The 23,577-nt window shown below is 54.8% G+C and overlaps 1 protein-coding gene across 50 annotated transcripts in view; it reads right to left on the bottom strand.

The window, feature by feature from the left end:
• Positions 1-23,577, bottom strand: part of CELF4 (CUGBP Elav-like family member 4) — a 295,620-nt gene that overhangs the window by 8,267 nt on the left and 263,776 nt on the right. For 2 of the 50 annotated variants that reach the window (XM_081078116.1, XM_081078131.1), the window contains exons 4-12: positions 22,225-22,350; positions 21,634-21,713; positions 21,047-21,190; positions 20,053-20,200; positions 18,141-18,290; positions 12,191-12,256; positions 11,258-11,341; positions 6,686-6,769; positions 1,127-1,298 (exon numbers count right to left, since the gene is read on the bottom strand). In XM_081078116.1, coding sequence (XP_080934242.1) covers positions 1,171-1,298; positions 6,686-6,769; positions 11,258-11,341; positions 12,191-12,256; positions 18,141-18,290; positions 20,053-20,200; positions 21,047-21,190; positions 21,634-21,713; positions 22,225-22,350 — 1,010 coding nt within the window. In that variant the 3' untranslated portion in view covers positions 1,127-1,170. Of the gene's footprint in view, positions 1-1,126; positions 1,299-6,685; positions 6,770-11,257; positions 11,342-12,190; positions 12,257-18,140; positions 18,291-20,052; positions 20,201-21,046; positions 21,191-21,633; positions 21,714-22,224; positions 22,354-23,577 lie in introns of all 50 variants that reach the window. The other 48 variants (XM_081078133.1, XM_081078160.1, XM_081078117.1 and 45 more) reach the window with 27 other exon arrangements.

Below are 23,577 nucleotides of genomic sequence, written 5' to 3'. Positions count from 1 at the left end.
CCTCCAGATGCTGGCATGACTCCCTGTCTTGCCTTCTTTACGTTTTAGCTCGAATGTCACTTTCTCAATGAGGCCTACCCTGACTACCTGATTTAAGTGTAACCAACAACTCTGACACGCTATATAATTTACTCTTTGATCACATGTCACTGTTCATTGTCTCTCTCCCCTGCTAAGGACAAGGATTATCAGTCTTATTCAGGGCTGAGTCCCAAGTACCTAACAGTACCTGGGGCACAGTACTGCTGAAGGAATGGAGGGAGAGGGCTGGGCAGCCAGTCTCTGGCCTGAGAATGAGCTGACACTGCAGGACCTCACAGCAATGGGGGAAATCAGGTTGAAGGTGGATTTTGATGGCCTGGCACATCTTCCCTCTCCCCACTTCCCCAGGTAGCCACTTTACCCAGGGGAAAACATGGCCTGGAAGAGGAATGGCCGACTTTGCCTCCAGCTGCAAGGCAGAACTCTGACTGAACAGGACAACTACCCACTCATCAATGGCTTCTGTAAAGCAGGCAGGGTAAGTGACCCCAGTGCTATAACATAACCATCCTCAGCTTCTGTCCCATCCAGTTTTGTCTTTGATAAAGTTCCCTTTGAGAAGTCCTGTCCCTCCTCTCCAGACTGAGCTATGGGGAACTGAAGGGGTAAGGGGGGGGGGGTCTCATGGCTGCCAGCGCTCCAAACAGGAGAGCTGGGGAGGGGAGAGCCAGGGTCCCCGGGAGAAAGCCCCAGGAGATGGCCCCAGCTGAGCCTATTCTGCTGCCCCCAAACTCTCTGAGCCCTGAGCTTGCCATCTGTTCACCCCCACAGGGTTTTCTGGCCAACAGGATTGCCCATGTAGACCTGGAGGCGCAGGCCCAGGGCTCGCCCCACCTTCTCAGAACGGTTCCCACACTCCTGCCCCTTTTGGATTTGCAGCAGGGGGATGGCCATGCCCATTTCGGCCGCAGCTCTGTGCCTGCTCCCGAGGCACCGGGCGAGAAGCAGGTCGAGCCGGGCGCAGCGGGTCCAAGGCACAAGCCACAAGGATCCAGCCCACGGAGGCCGGGGAGGCGGCGGGTCCGTCCGGTGTCCCCACCCCACCCCACCCCCCCGTGCCCGCGCCCCGGCCGCCCCCGGTTACCTGTGCGAGTCCTGGTCTCCCCCGGGGGACGCTCCCGCCGGCGCTCAGTATGGGCGATTGGCGTCTTTGGGCCGCTTCAGCTGCACTTTGAGCCTCTTCATGCCGATCTGGAAGCCGTTCATGGCCTGGATGGCGGTTTGCGCGCTGGCCGGGTTGTCGAAGCTCACGAAGCCTGGCGAGACACGAGGGACGAGGGCCTGGGTTTCCACTGGGCCGCCCCGGCGGGGAGGGGTGCGTGGGGAGAAGGGCGGGGCCGGGGGCGGGGCGGGGCGGGGCCGGGCGGGCGGCGGCCCCTCCCAGCGCTCCCGCCGCGCTCCGGGCAGGGGCGGGGCTCACGGCTCCTCCCCGGGCCCCGCCCCCGGCCGGCCTCACGCCCCCTGGAGCCCGTGGGCGCTGGGCCTCTCCTGGGGTGGGCGCTTCCGAGGCTCCGGGCCTCCGCGGTTTCACCTCGTCTTCTGGCGGCGCCCTCTCCCCGGGGCAGGGAGCCCGCGGCACGTGGGGCTCGGACAGGCGCCCGCCCCCCACCCCGGCCGGCCCCGGCACCTCAGCCCTCTCCTGCGGTGGGAGCGGGCGGACACACCTGCGGGTGGAGGAGTTTATTGGACACTGTCCTCCCTGACAGGAGGGGGCCTGGCAGCGGGAGGGCACCGGGTGCCGGCCTGGGGAGAGAGAGGAGTGCGAGGGGGAGGGAGAGGAGGCACCACGGAGAGAACTTCACCACCGTTTGGGGCCACCCCCCTCGCGCGTGCCGCTGGGCCGCGGGGGGGGGGGGGGGCAGAAGCTGACAGTCCCCGCGGCCCCCTCCCCTTCCCGGGCCTGGCCGAGGCTGTCCCCAGCCGGGCTCCTGGTGGGCACTGGCGTTCAGTGCAGACCGAGTCACATTAACCCACCACCTCGTACCCAGGGGCTGTCGGCATCTTCCTTTTATTTAATAAAATTCCCAGCCCAGGGAGCAGGTGCTCTTGCCCAGGACTAAGCAAGGACACCAAGCAGCGTGTCCCCTATGGTCCCCTTATAACAAGAATAACGTAGTATAACAATAATAGTACAAGTGAACACTACCCATAAAAACCAGTTGAGAGCCGTCACGTACCACAGACTGCGGGAGTGCCTTTCACCCACCCCTCACTCCCCGCCAGCATCCCAGGACAGGACTTAGCAGCATCCCTGGCTCCCCAGTCACCCTCGGAAACATGCAGTTCCCAGATACAGATGGACCAGCGTCCCAAAGTTCATTTAGAAGTCACCTTTTTGACACGTGGTATGCATTCCCTTACAAAGACTACGTGTTACATCGGCAGGCCCCAGAACGGCCCCATAGGCGCTCCTTGAGAAAAGGGGCTTCTTTGGTCACAGAGGGTTTTAGCCAGGCCCCTCCGGGACAGTTCAAGTCACAGTAAGAAGTAAAAACATCCCCTTCACACCTCAACTTCTCCAAGACATAAGCCGTCATATCTTTGCTTAACCTAGTATTTCCTGGAATTGATTTGACTTAGAGGCCTTTGCTCTTGTAAATTCTGCCTTTTATTTATTTTTCCTGTAAAATCTCCCTTCGTTTCAAAATATATGAAACTAAGCTTGGCAAAGTTCCCAGGCCATCCTGCAAACCTGCCTCATTTGGGGTGCTTATCCCCAAAAGGCCATTAGATATATAAGGGAGAGATGGACAGACCCACTGAAGCAGAAGCTGTCTTGGTTAATTGTCCCCTTACCTCCAGTTTGCCTGCGGCCCCTTCCTCACTCTCCCCTGGAGTGACTTTCTCCCTTTTTACCTTGTCCCCATCTGGCCTCTTTTTGCTTTCTCTTGTGTCCTTCTTGCATTTGCTCACATTTGCTCTTGCAGCCATGCAACCATCAAAGACAGGGGGGGGGGGGTGTTTGCGCATGTGCCTGCACTCAAGAGCGCGAGCAAGGATCAGGTTCCCAAAGCTCAGATGGAACAGGTCAGAGGCGCGCCTGAAGCAACACAACCAGTATTTGTGTAAGGCTATATGCCAGAAAAGATAGGAGAAATTTAGGATTATCTATACTTGCAGATCAGTGCGAATAATCCCAATTCTTCCTCTCATCCCCTCCTGGCCCATCCCCTCCCCACCAAATTATATGTCTGATGACTAGTCAAGTTGTTAGCAGAGCAGTTTTCAAATGTGTGGACTGTGTATCTGTTGCACTGCTTTCCCCCAGACTAAGGAGGGTGGTTGCACTAAAGCTTCTCTCCCGACCAGGACAAGATGGCCGAACTGTGGTTGACGGTTACATGCACCTCTCCCTCTTCTCATTCACCAGCACCACCAGCTCCAATTCTGCATTGCTACGTGCACATGGTGGCTGTTTTTGCAAGGGAGGAGACAGGAGAAAGATAAAAGGGGCTAGAGGTGCTGTAGTGCGAAGGAAGGGACAGCCACCGAGGGGGAAGAGGGGACAGAGGAGTCCTGGAGGAGGGAAGCCTGGCCTTCACGGAAGAATCCAGAGTCTCCAGAAGCCCAGGGGTTGGAAAAGAGTCCTGGCTTGAGGTAACTTTTCTTCCTCAACTAGTTTTCTTCACTGTCTCGCAGTCTAGCCAGGGAGCTTGTCCCTCACTGACAGGGCTCTGGGCACCATCTCCATGGTTACGGTGTCCAGTCCTGTCTTCCACCTCCCAGAGCCCCTTCCCCATTCCTTCTAACCAGACCTGAGAAGCCTCGCAGGTAGGAGGCCATCCTGGTGCGCCCTGCCCCAACCCTTCTTTCAACTTGGCAACATTTGTGCTGCACAGACGCTCACAGGCCTCTGGAAGATTCTGTTTATGCTTATGAAGAGTGAGTGGGGCCTGTGAGGGCTGCACTTTAACAGAGGACCACGGTTACAACAAAAATGGCCCCTCCTTTTGGGACTGTCGGGGGATCTAGCAGTTCCTGAGGGTCCACTCTGGCCAAGCCCCTCCCACACAGCATCTCATGGAAGTACTGCATTCCCAAAGGCTGACTGTTAACATCCCCGTTTCACCAATGAAGACACTGAGGCTCGGAAGAGTTCAACGACTAGCCCATGAGTGAATGCCGGGGTTTGTTCTCACAGGAAAGGTCTCTGGGAGCGTTTCAGGACCGCTGTGAAGCAGACCCCGAGAGGCGTAAGGAGAAACGGCTGGGCCCAGCAAGCATGCAGGACACTGTCCTGCCGGAGGGGGGTCAACGCGAGAAGTTTGTCCAGAAGAAAAGAGCCAGAGTGGAGGTATGCAGAGGACTTTTTCCCCCAAAAAAGGAGGGGAAAAACTTTGGTCCTGGAGGATTGAAATGGGTTACTGACAAGGGTGCCGTGTGGGCAAACTCTGAGGAAATGCCTTTGAAAACGGGGTTGCGGGCCGGCCCGGTGGCGCAGGCGGTTAGAGCTCTGTGCTCCTAACTCTGAAGGCTGCCGGTTCGATTCCCACATGGGCCAGTGGGCTCGCAACAAAAAAAAAACAAACAAAAAAAAAAAAACGGGGTTGCTCTCCTGTCAGGGACAGCCCGGTAAAGCACAGAGGTAGCAAGGGGCTATGACTAACGACTAAGCCTGGGCTCTAGCCCAGGCGCCAGCAGTTTGTGGGCTCTTAGCAGTTTTCTTTATTAACACCTGAGGCTTTCTTAAAGAACAAATGCAAAGATTTCCAGTTTGTTGTGATTACATGCAGAATTGTCATTTGTCAGAAGAAATGCTGGACAAACAGTGGAGGGGTACAACCCTGTCTGTTTCTTGGACTTTGTTTTCCCAATATCCAAAGACAAAGGAGCAGCTGAGGCCACTCTGTGCCACTGAAGTAGGACACATTTTCGGGGGAAGGGACCGTGGTGCAAAGATCTTGATGGCTTTGGTGAACATGCTCTAAAACATCAAGCCCTTCTGGTTCTGGAAAGTTGGTCTCCAAACTGGAATTTCCTTCACATGCTCTTCCTGATGCTTTTATACTCTTGTACCTTCTCCCCTCTATTACCCGCAAGCTGTGATCTGGGTTCCCTGGCCAACATAGCCTCCTACTCTGTCCTCACTGCCCCAGAATCTGGGGGTCAACCTGGAGATAATGAGCTTCTGGCAGACTCAGCTCTAGTTGCATGTGTGGCTTTCTGGGGACTGGGCCCCTCAATTCTTGGTGAATCATGAGTGGCTCTGTCCCCAGAAGGAAAGGCTGATGGAGGTAGAACAGGAGAGGGAGTAAGGAGCAATGGAAGAGAGAGGTGTGGGAATGAAGTGGGATTCCAGGTCTGAAGCAAATCAGAACACAGAATACCCAGTTAAACTGGAATTTCAGATAAACAATGAATTCTTTTTAAGCATAAGTATATCCCAAATACTGCATGAGCCACACTGAATGTAACATTCAGAACATACTTATACTAAAAATGCATCCACTGCTCATCTGAAATCCCAATTTTAACTGGGCACCCTATATTTTATCTGACAACCTTACTCCTAGACCCCCCCAAGTCCTCTCCCATCTAACATCCTGCCACCAGGCTAATTCCCCTCCCTCCCAAAGCTGTTATCTTCATTCTACTATCTCAGCTCAAAGACCTCCCACCCTCTTCCACTGCCTACCACACCACATGAAACATCTGCATTTGAATGGTCAAAACCCTCCCCAGCACAGACCCTCCCTCACAGCTGGTCTCCCCTGAACCTTCCTTTCTCCCCAAAGCCTCCAGCTTCCTCACTCACTGTCCTTTGACTCTTCTCATTCCAGCCCCTTGTCCATTCTATTTGCCCAGCATGGAATTCCACCACCACCACCACCACCACCACCCCTTCCTTTATTTACATCCACCTGCCTTTCTCATGACTGCATTACTTGGTGCCTTGCAGATTTCACTGCTGTTAAGTAGGTGTGCTTTTCATCTAAGCTCAGACCTGAGGCTTCATGAGGGCAGGGACCATTTTCCTCTTCCTGACTCCTCAACAATGTGGCTCTGGTGGCCTGAGAGGGATGAGTGGGAGAAGGGGAGTTCATTGGATGGCAGGAGGGGAGCAAAGAGCAGGGTAGACAGAGATAGGGGTGGGGGCAGGGCAGAGAGGTGGACAGAGGAAGCCAAGGGGCAGGGCAGGGTCGGGGCCTCGGCTGGGCAGAACCCCCACCCCAAGGATCATGCTCAGTTTTCACCCCAGGGCCACTCTGTGAGAGAAGAGGTGATGCTGGGAGAATGGGTGTTGCTAGGCTCTCTCACTGCCCCCTCCACCCCTGCCCAAGGTGGCTCCTCCCCCTTCTCAGTTGGTGGGAATTGGGCCTTGTGGCTGGGAGGGGAATCTGTCTCTTGAACTGGGATGGAGGAGATGGGGAGCCAGGCAGGGGGTGGGCAGGGAAAGCCAAGAAGCCAGAAGAACAGCAGAAGAGAGAAGAGGGGTGAGAGATGGTGGCTGGCGGCTGGGCCATGGGGAGCCCCTGGGGGAGGCCACGTGAAGGAGCAGGAGAAAAGCTGTTGGACACCGGTAAATTGGTGCGAGCACCACCCTGTCCTAGGTGAAGCTAGTTGGTTTGTTATCTTTACCCACCAAAGCATTTACTTTGGTTAGTCGCCCGATCCACAAACACTTTCGAGGAGATGACATTACCGAAAGGGAGGAACATCTGCATCAGCTCAGCGTCCCCAAACTCCTGGGGCAGATGGTAGATGAACAGGTTACAGCCCTCGGGCCCTGCGGTGAGGGGAGGGGGTGGGGCAGGGAGGAGGGATGGCAGGGTGGGGGAAGAGAGAGACAGAGGAGAGGTGAGCGAGTTAGGCAGCGGCAGCAGGGAGGGGTGGGGGCAAGGTTAGGAGGGGGGGTCTCATCCAAGATCCAAGAAGAGTGGGGGCTGCTGAACCCCCAGTCTGAGCTCTGGTCTCTGCTCTGCCCTTGGGCAAGTCACTGAACCTCTCTGTGCCTCAGTCGCCTTTTCTGCAAAATGGATCTGTAACAGGGTGCCTGCCTGGCAACTCTGGGACTCCAGGGACGGAGGTGACAGGTGAATGGGGCGAATACAAGGCCCGATTAGCAGTGGAAATCAGGTGCTAAGAAGAGGCAGAGGTTGGGAGACCTGAGAGGACCTGCTGTGCCTCCCTCCTGCCTGGCCCCTGCTCAGGGGAGGACAGAGAAAATCAGCATGAAGCAGCCACGCTAGTGATATGGGTGCTAGGGGTGGAGAACCTTCACTTCACCTTCTGCATCCATGGGGTGGCAGCTCAGCCCATCCTCCTCCCTGGCCTGCAGCCACTCCTTCCCATCTGGTTCCCAACGGCCGCACCTTCCCCTGCCCCAAACATCAAACTCAGCCCTGGTCTGAGGGCAGAAATCAAGATTTATCCTGCCTCTCCTGTGGGCAAGGTGTGCAGGAGGGGCTTCACAGCAAGGCTCTGCAATTGGCCAAGGTACCCACAAGCCTCATTACATGAAAGGCTCTCTGTTTCATTACAACAATAACAGCCCTGCCACTTCTATAGCTTGTCACCCCCACTACACAGATGAGGAAACAGACCCAGAGAGGTTAAGACACCTGCCAAAAGTCACACAGCCAGTAGGAGGTAGAGCCAGAAGGCAGACCCAGGCCACCTGCCTCCATATTCTGTGCTTTCCTCTATCTACCTATCTGTCATCCATCTCAATGCCCCAGAAACTGGACACAGTTGAGACCTTTGGATTTCAGAAATTTCCAAATAGCTGAAGATATACATTACTCTTTTTCAATGACCCAAATGCTCAATTTTTAACCTTTGAAATGGAAATCTCTCCAAGATACTTCATCTGTTTCCTGCCATCTTCAACACAGTAAGCCACATGTGATTTAACCTTTGAAAGTGTGGTCATTTCAATGGTTTCCAGCCCATGGAGGACACGCAAAGGAAATAGCTGCATTTGCTAGAATTGTGTAAAAACCAAGGTTCTGATCAGACGCTAGTGGAAACTAAGTGAAGGCTGTAAGGCACCGACATAGGCTGATATGTGGCTTTTACAGCCAGAACCAACTGTCGTGGTTCTCTGGGAAGGGCAAGGCTGCCAGATAACTCAATCCTGGAGCAAAGAGCTCGCTCTGCAGTCTCTCTGCTCTGCAGTCTCTCTGCTGTTTTCTTCCTCTCCGCTCCCCTCCCCCTTTCCTTTTTCCTCCCTCCAGAGACTCCTCTGACCACCAAGGCCACCCTCTAAGCTGCTGACCTCCGTGGTCCTTGGTCCCTGCCCTGCACCACCACTCCCTGGACGGCTGTCTCCCGGGCAAACTGCCAGCTGACGGCGCATTCGGAACCGACGCAAGCATGCTCCCTCACCCACTTCCAGGGGTCCCCATTACTGGATCCCTCCAAGTTCTGGTGGCCTGCCCCCCTAGCCCATCCCCTCCAGCCATGTGTATTTTCACTGGTTCATGCTCTGTGAATTGTCCCTTTTATATTCCCCAGCTAGAGGTGAGGCCCCTTGGGGCAGGAACCAGCTTGCAGGCCTAACCTAAGCTGCCCTTCCTCCAGGACCCCCACCCACATACTCCGCATACCTCTCCCTTCCAGTGCTCCCTGAGTCCATACTCCATACTCTGCTGTCTAAGGCTCTTTCTCTTTTATGTCTGGGAGGTTTTCTCTCCAGCTAGATAGGATGCTCTCTAGGGACGGGGGCATTTGCCCTCTTCTGTGCTCCTGTCCACCCCACCCCAGGCCCCCAGCACCTGCCTTCCCTCTTCCTTCCATCGCCATTCTTCAGGCTACCCTCTCCACTCCACACTATGCTGACACCTGCCTTGAACTTGGGGCCCACGCTCCAAGTTCAAGTTCTGCGAGCTGCTTTATGTGAATGCTATGTCTGTTCTCTTTAAAGAGAAAAGGAGCCTTTGAGGCCAAGACCAGGAGGCTTAGCCCCATCAGCATGGTCTGTGCTGAGCCCCACAGGGACAGCTCTCCCAGCCACAGCCCAGCCCAGCCCCCTGCCCCTCACCCCTCAACAGGGAGACCGAATTGTCTTTCTCCAACTGCCTTTGAGCCCTCACTGCATACCCTCATTCACAGATTACAGAGCATCCAGATGGCCTAACCGGCAGGGCTTGGGAGATCAGTCTGGTCCAACCCAGCCTTCTGAGAAATGGTGAAATGGAGCTCCAGAGATAGACAATGACTCCTCCTGACCACAGAGCAGCCCCCGGCAGAGCCAGGAACGGAACCAACGCTAAGAATAACCGTGGCACGTCTATGGGGCACGTCTATGGGGCAGGCACCTCTGGGGATTCAAGCAACTGCTGGTTGTCAGGTTCAGCTCAAAGACAAGGAGCTGGAAAGAGGATCGCCCCCAGCAACCAGTGTGTCCTACTATTTCAATGGCATTAGAGAGGGGGAAGTGACCTTAACGTAAGGAGGCCAACCACGAGCATGGGGGTGGGGGGCTAGAGGAATGCAGCTTGCTTTCTCCTCTGTGCCTCATATGGACGTGGCTGTGGTTGGGCTCCAGTCCACCCTCTGCTTGTCTCACCCCCGTCCCCAGGCTCACCTCATGCCTTTGCAACACCCTTGCCCTAGCCCCTCCCCATGCCCTGTTCCCCAGGGTGGCTCATTCTGTGCATGGCGGTCAGGGAGAATGGGGACAAACATGGGAGATCCCTCAGCCCAGAGACCACAGTGGCGACTGGCCACACAGCCTCTGTGTCGGGAGCGGGGCACGGTGGTGCGGAACTGAAGCTGCTCAGAGATGGAGAGAAGATATGAGTTCAGAGCTAGACACATGTGGTGCAAAGTGTGACATGGGGCCCAGTGCAGGGAGCAGGTGGAGGGCCTGAGTGGTAGGGGCTGTCACGTGTTGGTCAGAGCAGTGTGTGTGTGTGTGTGTGTGTGTGTGTGTGTGTGCGCACGCGTGCAGCCAGGTTTAGAGTCCCCTGGGCCCACAGAGCAGAGTGAAGCAGAGCACTCGCTATAGGATGAGGGTGGGTCAGCCTGAAGGCAGTGGAATGACAAAAGTAGTAGCGCCTGTGGGTACAGCTCTTGGTTCTGGCCTGGGACAGGCGACACTGGCACTCCTGGACCCCATCCCTTGCAGTTCGGATCTGACTGGTGTGGTGCTGAAAGGCTTGCACTGGCTGGGAGGAGAGCAACAGAAGGCAGGCTCGAGGGTCACCGCCCAGTGAGGGGCCCCTGTGGGAGGGGCAGGGCGGGTGGACCACCCCTCACCCCCGCTTTCCCAATGGTGAGCCCAGGTGTCACTCAGACATGGACAAGTGGCCCCACTGTGCAGGACACCAAGGCCGAGAGGGAGGCATGGGCGGAAGTCGGACCCCGATGAGTTTGCTCCCAAGCCCAGGCTCTGGTGCCTGTTTGCGTCCTGCTGACCAAAGGAATTTGGACGAGCAAACCAGGGGTCCTTCCCAGGTCTAACCTATAGCCCACAGCTCTGGGATAGTCTGCTGCAGGGGCTCTGTGCCAGCCATTTGGAGACCAGTGGAACCCCCGGCCCTGTGGGCTACTGGGACAGTGTGGTGGCGTCCACTGGCAGGGTGCCCCTTTCCATGGGGGTGGGAAGGACAGGACATTGTTAGCATTCCTTCCGCATCAAACTGAGCTCTCTCGGGTGGGCTTGTTCACCCAGCTCTTCTAGGTCTCTGGGCTCTGGGATGGGCAAACATTGGGGGTCTTCATGAGGCCCAGCCTCCCTGGGCCCACTGGCCTCGCCTGGCCCACCCTGTTCACACCAGGGCCTCTGGATGTGGTTCCGGGGTCTTCTTCTCGCCTTCGGCCTGCACTGGAGCTTTCCCACCCCCTCACCTCCTGTGAACTCCTGCCCTGCGAGCTCCGCTTGTCTCTCCCGGTCACCCAGAGGCCACAACTGCTGTCCATCATGAACTGGTCTCTCCTGAATGTGGGGGGCCACATTCAGCCATGAACATTCCTATTTTTTTCCTTCCTTTCCACTGGGGGAAGAGGGACTCTTGGACCCCAAGTCATCCAGGGCCCCATCTTCCTTACCTCCCACCACTGGAGTTGGCAGAGCTGCCCACGAGACACCTCCGTGCTTGGATTGGAGAGCGCCACATCTCACAATCCTGCCATCTTCCCTCACCCTCAACACAGCACACAAATATGGTCATCTTTCCAACAAAACACCCAGCCAAAGGCCCAGGAGAGCAGCCTCTTTGGGGAGCGAAGGGGTTAGGGAGGGGCCTGGGAGCCCGGCTCGCAGACTCACCTTCTCTCTGTTGCTGTGGGATCATTGGAGGTGGCTGAGGAAAGGCCTGGCTTATCTGACCATAGGCAGCAGGGTAGGCGGCTGCTGGAGGGCCAACGAGAAGAGGCAAGAGCGAAGGACGATGACAGTGACACGGAGACAGACAGGGTGAGAGGCAGGAAGAAAGAGAAGTTTCAGTGTTGAGCAGTAAAAGTGGACCAGCCAACACGTGCATTCAGCTCAGCCACTTAAGATAAAGCCAGCTATCAGTAGTAATGGAGAAGCAGCACGATGAAGAGAAGTGTGTGCGCGCTGCCCAGCACAGGGAAGGGAGGGCCCTGGGCTTTACAGGGGCTAATCCCCTTGCCCCACCAGGGCTGCCTCTGCTCGCCCCTCCCGTTTCCTACCTCTGGTTGCCTATCCTCCCTTGTTCCCTGTCACCCTTGCGCATGCCAGGGAATGGAGGGGAGGCGAGCGGTTGAAGCCACTTCCCTTCCAGGATCTCTCCTTCCTTCAAACCCAGGCATCTAGCTTCCTGGGCCAGTGACTGGGGACTGCAGTGGGCATCACCCCCGCTCCGGCCTCCTCCCCCGTGCTGCTGTGTAGCTTGGTGCTCCTGGACAAACTGGCCGTGGCAGCCCCATGGGGAGGGAAATCTGGCGTCAAAGATGGGTAACTGCACAGCAAGGTCAAAGCTTCCGCCTGGCTCATCACAGCGAGGGAAGTTCTGACCACCCACCACTGCCATAAAGGGTAAACTCGGCCTGAATGCTAGGGGGCCTGCACAGAGGGAGGCAGCCTGGAGTCGGGGTCTCTGGCCGGGGAGCCCTCCCACCTTCCACCAAAGACCCCCCATGCCCTCCTTCTCCCCGCCCCCACACAGTGCTGAGCCCAGGCGTGGGGTGGGGAGAGGCCTTGGTGGCGAGGCCGGAGCGGGGACGCGCGGATACTAACGACCTGCGTACGGCTGCACTCCAGCGTAGGCCTGCTGCAGGGGGTCCGCGGCGGTGGGGCTCTGCGCTGCGGGGGAGCCAAGGGGCAGAGGTCAGCGGTGCCAGCCTAACCAGCCCCTCCCCTGCAACGCCCACGGCCATGACACTGGCTGCATCGCCCTTCCCAGCCACTGTGGTGTCCGCCTTGGGGCAGGCCGTCTGAGACAGGAACCCTCAGTGCCTGGGCCCTGGTGGGGCTGCCTTTCCCCGTCCAGGGCCCTGAATGGGGCGGGGGGGGGGGGGGTGCCAACTGCAGGGGCCTGGGGTGGGGTGACATGGGTGGTTCACGCAGAAGGCTGGGAAGGGCTAGGAAGGAGATGCGAGAGGCGGCTCTGCCACGAGTGGCTTCATCAGGACACATAAGGGACCCAGCCCCAGAGAAGAGCTGTGGGAAAGCAGGGAATGGGGTGAGAGGCTGTCAGCAGGGCAGTCCCGTCCTCGTTTATCCCCAGCGTAAGTCAGGGGCAGAGCCCAGCTGGGTGAAACGAAGGGCCCAGGAGGCCTCCCCATGCCACTCGGTCCTCCTGGGCCACCCCGTCTGCTCAGAGGGACCCCCTCCTTTGTTCTTAGGGAGTTTGCGAAAGACATGGAGGCTTCCCTCAGCGAGGACTGGCCACACAAATGAGGTCTTCCCCAGGGGCTCAGAGAGGCGTGGTGCCCACGGAAATGGAGGAACCAGCAGACCCACGATCTTCCTCCCGGCCAAATTCGTGAGTCTAGGATGTCTACTGCCCAGTGTGAGGAGAGAACGGTTGAGCTGCTGCTTTGGCAAGCAACTTGGGGCAGCTGGATGTGGGAAAGCTGCCTCTGCTGTGTCTACAGAAGCTGGGGGCCAAAGCCTGGTACATGGGCCAATGGTGGGTACTGCCTTTGGTGCCCATGGCTCGGGATGACTGACGTGGGAGTGGGCGGGCCTTGGAGGGCCATGGAGGTGGAGGCGGACAGATCCAGCTGCACTGTATTTAGGGCAAACTGTGTAATACAGGGAGGTGGAAAGAAAACCATCTGGGCTTATCTGCCCGGCGACCTAGGCCAGTCAAGCGAAGTGGCTGTGCCAGACCTTGGGGCCTGTAAACCAGGAAGAATTCCTAAACTTCCCTTTTGAGCTCTTGTTGCTGAACTTCAGTAACATCCCACTAGAACAACAGCACCTGGGCCTCTAGGTAACCAAGGGAAATCCTCGGGCAGAGATCCTTAGAGACAGTGCAGATGGCAGCAGGGAAGCTGAGCCAGGGCACTGCCCAGAGGGGGAGCAGAAGATGGGTCAATATGGAGGCCCTTTCCTGACCCTATCCGATCTCTACCCCTCTGTTTCCCTCACAGTGGAGACTGGAGCCAGGAGCTCCCAGGACCCAGGGGGTAGCAGTGTTTGGTGGGCGGGGCTCCTCCCTCCTGCTGCTCCCTCTCCCTGACCCCTGTACCAGCCTCAGCTCTCTGGACAGAGAGTCGTGTCCAGCTCGTCCTCTTGGTCTCCCCGGCTGCCCAACCACACACTGCCTTTAGGCAAATTAGAAAAAGGTGTCTCTTTTTCTGGGCACAGTTTGGTGCCTTCTGTAAAATAAAACCTGCACAACCTACAGGAGACCCCCCACCCTCTGCACGGTGCCAGGATCACAGTAAGTGCTCAGCAAGTCCTGTGACACAGGGAAGGAACGCATGGTCCTTCATGCGTGTGACGTGGTAGTAAAGGCCACACCGTGTGCTTCCAACATGATTTCGATGAGCAACAGGAGGAAGGGAGCAGAGAAGCTACCTGGGGCTAAGAAGTGGAGAAAAGCATTTCCGAGACCCCTTTCTACTCTGCTTAATGACCTCATTAGTAACTGCCAGCGAGTGAACATTTTGAAGGATCTCGCTCATTACAGCGGCTCCAAACTCTGCATTTAAAAATGGTAAATTAATTTTTTTAATGTACTGCTTCTCTCCTTTCCTTCCTTCCATCCCTCCCTCCTGTTCTGGCAGGGAATTGTTTATGGGATGTGGCAGATTGTTACAAATGGGGGAGAGAAACAGCTCCCAATCCCACGAGGAAAATAGCTCACAGATGCTGGTGGAGGTGGGGAAGGAACAGGTTTGTCAAAATCCAGAGCTCCAGATGGGCTTGTGGGCATGGAGGAGGGGGAAATGAAACCACCCAGATGTGCTGGGGACTGTATCTCCCAGCCCACGAGTTTGAGGCAAGAGGAGCCCAGGAACCTGAGATTGGTAGGCTCTCTCCCACCTCCAGCTTGCCAAGCCCCTGCCCTGCCTCCCTTGCCAGCTAGGAGTCTTCATCCTGAAACAACACCCCAGACTCTCTGCACCAGGCTGCTGCTTTCTCTAGGCTTCTCTAATCTCTTCTCTAGGCACTGAGGGGTGAGTTGAGGGCCAAGCACCGGAACATGATCAAGGACAACTGCAAGTTCAAAGTCAGGACATTCTCCTCTCTTTTTCTCTAGCACAGTGACCTTGTATTCTGCTGCTGCTGGAACTTTTATGTGCTCTGGCTGGCTATCTGGGCCTCTTTCCAGACACTGAAATCAGAAGTTCTGGGCTTCTGTGGTTTAACATAGCCACCCAGTGGATTCCGATGGACAACCCGAGTGTGAAGCGCTACTCTGCCCCGACTGCTGAGTCACACCCTACTGACCTCTTCCGCCCTAGTGGGGCCAGCCTCCTCACCTCCCCCACCCGCCAGGCAGCCAGGCAGGCCCCCTCCTGCCTCGGGGGCTCCAGGACAGCCGCTCCACAAGATGTGCTTCTTGTTTACTCTCTCCTCCCCAATTCCTACCCATCTGTTAGAGCCCAATCTGAGCCTCCTGTCAGGGGAGCTCTGTTGGGCTTCTTCAGCCGATAGAGCTCTCCCTTCATCTGAATCCTTTAGCACCTCAAGTTGGAAAACATTCACTCTTATCAGACTCCATTTTGCTTATTGTTTCCACATTCTGTAGATGCATATTGTGCTCTTAGCTGGACTCTGCCTTCCTTCTGGGGCCCCCCTTTCATCCAGCAAAGACTGGGTACTTGTGGAGTGTCTGTAACCTCATCATCTGACCTCTAGGAGGGACAGCACCCGTACTCTGATACATCGCCCCTTGCCAGTTTCCTCTAGGGCTTCAGGCCCAGTTTTCCTGCTCTGTCAATTCATCCTCAAGACCAGAGAGAGGAGCTGCTTTAACTTAACTGTACACTCACACCATGGGAGAAGTGTGAGAGTAAGTTTGAGAGGAACAAAGGTAATCAGGACCGGCCTCCTGGATCTTCTTCCTGTGTGCCAAAATTCAGGAAAGCAGGAGCTGGGAGCTGTCCCAGGTGCTGATCCTCTGTCTGAAATGCTGACCGGGGTTTTGAGGGCACCAAGGGACCGAAATGATACGTACTGGTCAGAATGTCAATCTATATATCTCCCCCAAAAGTCTCTTCCCAAAAGAGTCTCTTCCTACTTAACACTAAATATAATTATGCTTTAAGCTTCTATCCCCTTTCTTATTACCGTATTTCCCCGAAAATGAGACCGGGTCTTATATTAATTTTTGCTCCAAAAGACGCATTAGGGCTTATTTTCAGGGGATATCTTATTTTTCATGTACAACAATCCACATTTATTCATGTACAACAATCTACATTTATTCATTTATTCATGTACAAAAATCTACATTTATTCAAATACAGTCATGTCATCTTCTTCTGGAACATCGTCATAACTCTCCAAACTCCGAATTCCGGCTTGAATTTCTTGCGACTCCATTTTCTGAAGAACCATTGGCCCCAATCTCTCATGTCCAGCAATAGAGCTCTCCTTAAATGAGCACTTCCTGTCCATGTAGCCTGCTCGTAGTGCATTGGCAACACAGCTGTCAGTGATCTTATCCCAGGAATTCTTCACCCAAGTCACGACCTGGTGCAGGCTAGGCTTCTCAAAGTTTCTACACTGATTTCTTTTCATTCTATTTTCAATGTAATCATTGATTTCCATGCGCAAGTGGTCCTTGAATGGCTTGTTTATTGCAATATCAAGAGCCTGGAGATAGGCAGTCATTCCTGCGGGAATCATTATTTGATCTATTCTTCTCTCTGCAAGGAAGTTCTTCATGTCTTTACTGCGATGAGTGCTGGCTGAATCCCAGACTAGCAGACCTCTTTGGCCACCTCGCAAAACAAGTGGCAGCATTAAATCGACCCACTTCCTTATAACTGCTTGTGTGCACCAGGCTTTTTGGGTTTCAAGAACATAAATGCCTGAAACACGTTCAACATTATCTTTCTTGCCCTTCGTGATGATTAGAGGTGGGGCTTTCTTTCCATCCAGATGAATTGCCAAAATACAGGTAATACGTCCACTTTGGTAACCAGTGGAGGGAATGTAGGTTGACGAGGCACCCCTCTGATCAACTGTTGTTTGAGATCCTTGGCCCATAAACACTGCAGTTTCATCCATAGCAATCATGTTGGAGAGCTGGTATTTAGAAAAGTCGATGCCATCAACAAAGGACTTGAATGCAAGTGCACGTTTAATAACTTCAGTCTCTTCCAGCTTGAACAGGGTTGTCGATCTTAGAGACAGTTCATATCGCTGAAGGAAGCCATCCAGCCAGTGTTGTGATGCTTTGAATTCTTCTGGGGATATTTCTAACTGTGGTGCCATTGCAAGGGCAAATGCTTGAATATCAGCCCTGCACACAACCAAAGCCTTTGCTTTCCTGTCAGCAATCCATTCACAGATGATGTCTTCCAGCTCAGGAAATAATGGTTGCCGACCTGATCCACACTTGCGCTTCTTAGCATTTCCCTCGTCCACCTGTTGACTGAGGTTATCGTACTCTGCTCGCCATTTTCGGACCATTCGGAGATCCAACTTCTTCTCTTTGCAGAAAGCTGTAAGATTCTTGCCCCGAGAATCTTCCACAATTCTTTTCTTGTACTCGACGGAATAGCTCTTTCTTTTTGCACTCATCTTGTCTGGGGGTCAAAATATTATTCCCTTTAAATCTACCATTAAATCAAGTGTTAACTGAAGACTTACGAGACAGTAGTGGCAACAAAAATGATGACAGTTAAGAATGATGGTCCACACAAAAGCGACGAAAAATTGCAGGCACCAAAATTCAGAAAACGTTTCTTTATTTCACACGAGTTCATTAAGTACATCTGTTACAACACACAACGTATTGAATTATGAAGATTCATATTAGACACAACCACATCTGTTCATTATCAAGTGCACACGTTATGCATGTATTGTGTCTGTTCCCCGATTGGTCATTCAGCAATAAGTCTCGAGTTCATCTGCTTACATAGGCATTTACCTCTCATCCAAAGGTGCCTGCTTGGGTATTTACAAGTACTTAATTATCATTTATTTTAAGTATTAAAGTCAATAATATTATTTATTTATATTTACTTATATATTAATATTATTATTTTATAATTCAATACATCCGTCGTGTGTTGCAACGGACGTACTAAATGCGTCCATCGGGCTGACGATCTTACCTGGGGCTTATTTTTGGGGTAGGGCTTATATTACGAGCATCCTGAAAAATCATGCTAGGGCTCACTTTCTGGTTAGGTCTTATTTTCAGGGAAATACGGTACGGGTCAAATTCACTCTCAATTAATTTGCAGTGACTAGCCTTTCTACCTGGTTGTACAATTACATCTATTCACTTTTCCCCCTGAAGGAGCCCCAGGAATGTGGTTTTTTTCTCAACTTTCAGACTGACAAGTCCCCAAGGATGGGAATTTGGTCTCTCCCACCAAAGGCTTCCTGAGGGAAGGCAGGAGGTCTGGTTCTCCCTGATCACATTTGGGGTTCCACCAAGGCACTGAGAGAGGGCAGGAGCCACACCTTCCCTGTTACAACAGCAAGGGCAAGGAAAGAGTGGACAAGGAGTGTGCAGCATGGGTAAGGAAGACCTGCCAGATGTGCTTACCTGGGTACGGATGGATGCCATTCGCAAACACAGCTTCTGCAGCAGGTTGCCCATTGGCCTGTGGGGGAAGGCCAGTGAAGCCGTTCACCCCAATGGGGGACGGGATGCTAGGCACGGCTGGTGCAGTGATGCCCGGAGGGGTGCTGCCACCTGGTTCGAGGTGGAGAGGGGTGGAGGAAGAGAGGAGGCAAGCAGAACAAAGGTGAGGAAGGCCAACCCATGGAGTTCCACCTCCTGGCTCCAAGGGCCTGGGGATAGACTTAGACACCAATTCAATCCTGTCTGTGAATCATTCCTTGGGTCATCTCCCGGCAAGAAGTGATTCCACTCATCTCAACTGTATCCATCCTTCAAGACAGGATGTCCAAATCCCACCTACCCCATGAAGACTTCCCTGACCACTGACCACTCCGCCCCAGAACTGCGGCACATAGACCACCCTCAGTACTCTTGACTACTTGGTCTTCCTTTAGACTTTTTCAGTGGTTCTTGCTCATCCCAGCTAAGTCAGGATGGGCTGGTCCTTGTTTAGCCACCAGGGGGCTTCTAAATTGCTAACTCTTCTCTCCTGTCTGGATCACTGAGGGGATGATCTGCCTCCCCAGGAAGGAACTTTGCTTCTCGGGTTAAAAAGGTCTTAATTCTGGAGTTCCCCTGCAATGAGGGAGGGAGAACTTGGCAGAATCCAGACTCAGCCCTACCCATACACTAAGGAGACACCTTGGCCTCATCCAGGTGAGGTCATGGTGATACTCATTGTGGTGAGGGTAAAGATGGAGTCGGGTGACAATAGCCTATGCCATCCCTATGCCATGTGGGTGGAACCCAAGGTGTAGCTGGCAAGGAGTTTGTAATGAGGCCACAGTATTTGGAAAGGGTCTTCTTCTTCACGTAGGAAGCAGAGTCTCTCAGTGGACAAGGAGCTGAGTCTGGCCTGGGCTTAGAAGTAGCCCTAACTTGGGGATCAGAGCTATGGGGTAATGCTCAACTTGGGCTTAGAGATGGCACAGTCTTTTATGGCTTTTGTCTGGGAAAAGAATAGATCCTGGGTGTCAGGAAGGCTGCTGTTATGACTTGGGTGCAGAGAGCCAAGGAAACTTGGGGAATGAGAGCCTGGGATATTAGGCAAGACCTTGGGACTAGAAAAGGTTTTTCTCAACTTTGACACTATTGATATTTGTTGACAGACATTTCCTTGTTGTGGGGGAAGGGGCTGTCCTATGCATTGTTGGATATTTAGCAGCATCCTCAGCCTCTACCGACTAGATTATAGTAGCATTTCCCTCCCCAAGTTCTGACAACCAAAAATGTCTCAGGACATTGCCAGATATTGGGGCGGGGGAAGCACCAAATCTCCCCAGTTGAGAATCATTGAACTTGATAACAACCAAGATCCAATTAAAAGCATGCTTTATGAGCAGGGCTGTTTTCAACCCCATCCCACCGCCTTCTTTTAATAATTCTGTGGTTCTTTCTTGCTTGTTGTGTAGTTGTCTTGGAGAAAGCCAGTGATTCTATGTTGGGTTAAAGGGAAATTAAAAATGGGCTTCTTCTGTGCTTGAGCCAGGCACCAAACATGGGCACAGAATGGGCAGGACTCCTCCCTCAGACCTCAAAGGGAGATGTATTCATGTCAATTTCTTTCCAAAACAACTCAAGTGAAATTTTCATCACCCTGAAATCATATCACGAACTGCATGGGACTCATGTCCCATCTTTCTTTGGATCCCCAGGGATTAGAACATTTTTGAGACAAACTGCCAAAGAATGAGGTATGCTTGGGCGCAGACGCCATGAGCTCTTGCCACAGAATGGTCCACTGGTAGCCAAAATTGGCCAAACCGAAGGTCCAGGCCTGAATCCAGCTGCTCTCCTGCTGGGTCGGGCCCTGTGTGGGTACCTGCTGGCTCACCTGAGGTTGGGGTCATGGGCGCGGCTGCCAAGCCATTCATGTTGAGGGCCGCCATCTGCTGCATCTGGGCGGCGGCGAAGGCAGCCATGGGGTTCAGGTAGCCACCCTGCGCGACTGATGCCATTAGTGCGGCTTGCTGCTGCATCAGCTGGGGCAGAGTGAGTGGAAAAAATATCATGCGCTTCCAGGGGGGCAGCCCTCCCCCCCAGGGGGCTCAGCTCCTGGACACGAGCTCCCAGGGAGCTGAGATACATCTCCCCACCCCAGCCCCCAAAGAACCCCAGGATGTTTCCCCCATTCCTGTCCTAGTTCTCAATGGCTATTAAAACCACCTCCAAAGAGGTAGCTATTCAAAAGTAATGGTAGAATCTTGGGGACTCTAAAGTGTTGTAAAGGGTAGGGGAAGAGCAGTCGCTCCAAGGCTAATCAGCCTTGTGATAGCCTGTCATTCATGGAGATGTGACACCCGAAGCTCTAGAGACATGTTGGATGAGCCTCTGTAGAATTAACTTAGCATGGATTTCCTTCCAAATGTTCTCACAAAGGTGAGTGGGGACTGGGGCATTTGTTTAAACTGGCCAAATTTGAACATTGCTGAAGGAGTGTGGTGAGCTTGCATTTTTAGAACCAAAACGCTGGCCTAACTCAGTGCCACTCAGTGTGTGTGTGGGGGGTGGCTACAAGTCTGGGAGGCAGACTCAGGGCAGGCCCCAATATGAAAGCAAGTTGGTGGGTGAGAAGCCTGAGGTGAGGCCTGGGGAGACTGCAGAGGATACATGGGTGTGATGGGCTTTGGGGATCCTCCAGGACCTCTGCCAGGAGCGAGCAGAGGCCTGAGGGCACCCTTCCATGAAGGGGAGCCAGGGTGGGGTGATGGCAACCAAACACCTGAACCTCTCTCCCCTTTTGCAATTGGCGCTGCCTAGGATTTGGCCCTAAGCAGAGTTCGCTGGAAAACCGCTGCCCCCCCCCACACGTCTGGACCCCCACTTACTGCTTGTGCGTAGGCGCCGTAGGCCCCGAACGGGATGGCCATGGGGTTGAACATGCCCATCTGGCCAGCCATCTGCTGCATTCGCCGCATCGTGCGCTCCTTGTCAGTGTCGGCGAACTTGACCACCAGACTGGATGAGGCTCCCTGCAGCCGGGAGTGCACGTGAGGCCCACCTGCCCTAGGCGCCTCTGCTCCCAGGCTCCCAGCTGTCCAGCTGTCTGTGCCCCTGGCCTAGGCCCACCCTCAACTCTCCGCGGGGTGCTAGTGGTGGTGGTGGAGGGGAGGACCCACACCACTGCTAACCCAGGAGTTTGCGGTCTTAACTCGACCGCGGGCGTTTTCTATCTGGGTGACCTCGGGCCAGTTCCTTAACATCTCTGGGCCTCTGGGTCCTTGTCTGAGAAATGGGGATAACGGTAATGCCTTCCTGTTTCATGGGAGGCTGTGAGCACCGCATGCTTCTGACACGGTATGGACAGAGCGCAAGGGCGGGCAGGGCCCTGATGGCAAGCTGGGATGGGCGGGGGTGTCGGTCCCGCCGTCGTCCCGTCCCCGTCCCCGCCCCCACCAGGGGTGGCCTCACTCACCGGCATGGTCTGGCTGCCGTGCAGCGCGTTGATGGCGGCTTGCGCCTCGGCATGGGAGGAGTACTTCACAAAGGCACACCCTGGGTGGACAGGAGAGGCTGAGCCAGGGCCGGGGGGGCCCAGAGGGAGGCCAGAGAAGCGCAAGGGCTGAGAGGTGGGGCACGGGAAGGGCCGAGGGGACCGGGCGCATCCCAGAAGAAAGTAGAACGGGTGAGACACAAAGACCGAGAGAAAAAGAGAGACACCGAGAAACACAGAGACAGAGAAAGACCTGGACGGGCCGGAGATTTAAAAGTACCCTTAAGTGTCCTCGTCCCTTTCTGGACTTGGATTGCGATCTTTCCTTACCCCCGGACCCGACCGCCTCGACCTTTCCAAGCATCCCTTCGCGGCTTGCGCGTCCGGGCCAGCGCCGGGTGGCCCTGGCCTCCGCCATCAGGCCGGCGCCAGGCCGGAGGCCCGCCCCGCCCACGGCCCCGCCCACGGCCCCGCCCACGGCCCCGCCCACGGCCCCGCCCACGGCCCCGCACACGGCCCCGCACACGGCCCCGCCCACGGCCCCGCCCACGGCCCCGCCCCGCCCCCACTCACCCTTGCTGTTGCCGTCCGGCCCGCGCAGGATGGTACACTCCTCGATGTTGCCGAAGGCCTCGAAGAGGCGGCGCACGTCGTCCTCAGACTGCTGCTTGTTGAGCATGCCCACGAAGAGTTTTCTATCTTCTGGAACAAAATTAGGAGATGCTTACCCGGGCCGGGGGCCGGGCGGCGCGGGGGCAGGCCCGGGGGGGGGGCAGGGGGAACCGGGCACGGCCGGCCGGAAGGGGAGAATATGGGGGAGAGGGAGAAGCTGCGCAGAAGCCAGGGCGGGGGCTCAGAGCCGGAGCGGGAGGTGGGTGGGGAGGAGAGGGCGGGGCGGGCGTGGGCACAGCCAGACCCGGAGGGTCGACGAAGGGAAGGGGTTGGGGGGGACGGAGGTTATAGTCAGAGGTGGAGATGAGGGAGGAGGGTTTGGATCAAGCTGGATGTAGATTGCAGCGACTCTGCCCGCTCCTACCTAAAGGAAAGGCGGCACAGTGAGGGAGCAAGGCCACTGCCCTGGCCCTTCACCTAGGGCACATAGGTCATTCGCGCAGCCCTGTGATCCCTCTTCCCTCCTCTTAGGTACGGACTGTATTCCTCAGCCACCTTCACTCACAGATGCCAAAATTCACTCACAGCAGACAAGTCTGCCACAGGGCCTTTGCGTATGCTGTTCCCTCTGCCTGGCGCACCCTCCAATCACAAGGCTGATTTTCTTCTAGGTCTCAGTTTAAATATTGCTTCCTCATCAAGTCTCCTCCTTCCACCTCTCCTTTATTGTCTGTCTCAGTCCCTCACTCTCAGGGCCTGAATTTCAAAGGACAATTATTACTGCTTTGCCTGTGTAGTTGGTTTCTGTCTAGTTCCCTGCCATCGCCCCCACCCATCCTCCATGTATGCTATACTCCCCGGGGAAGAAACCAGCCCTCTATAGGAACAACAGTATCTGGCACATAGTAGGCCTCAGGACAGCAGGCTCTCATTCATTAGAGAATGAATGAATGCTCTATGTCATTCCCAGGGACACATCTCCTTTCTGTCTCACACGTTTTTATCTCCATCTGGTGCCCCCTCCTTGGTCTGGGCCTTCATATTTGTTAATGCTACAAAACTCAGCCCTGCACACTTTTGGGGAGCCTGCTTCTGAAGACTGGGCTCCCTTAGCAGCTTTCCCCACACTTGTGTGAGTACCAAGTGGTTTGTTAGCATAACTCAGCAGTGTGCTTAGGGTGACAGAGATCACATTGGGCTGTGTGGCTCTGTACCAACTTAGGACTTCAAAAAGATTTCCCACCCTACAAGCTTATTTTAGTGTGACTCCATACATCCCATTGAGAGGTGGGGTCTACGTTCCCTCCCCTTGGA

The sequence above is a fragment of the Rhinolophus hipposideros genome (assembly GCF_964194185.1).
Source record: "Rhinolophus hipposideros genome assembly, chromosome: 17".
Taxonomy (NCBI): domain Eukaryota; kingdom Metazoa; phylum Chordata; class Mammalia; order Chiroptera; family Rhinolophidae; genus Rhinolophus; species Rhinolophus hipposideros.
This window is presented reverse-complemented; position numbering and strand designations above follow the sequence as displayed.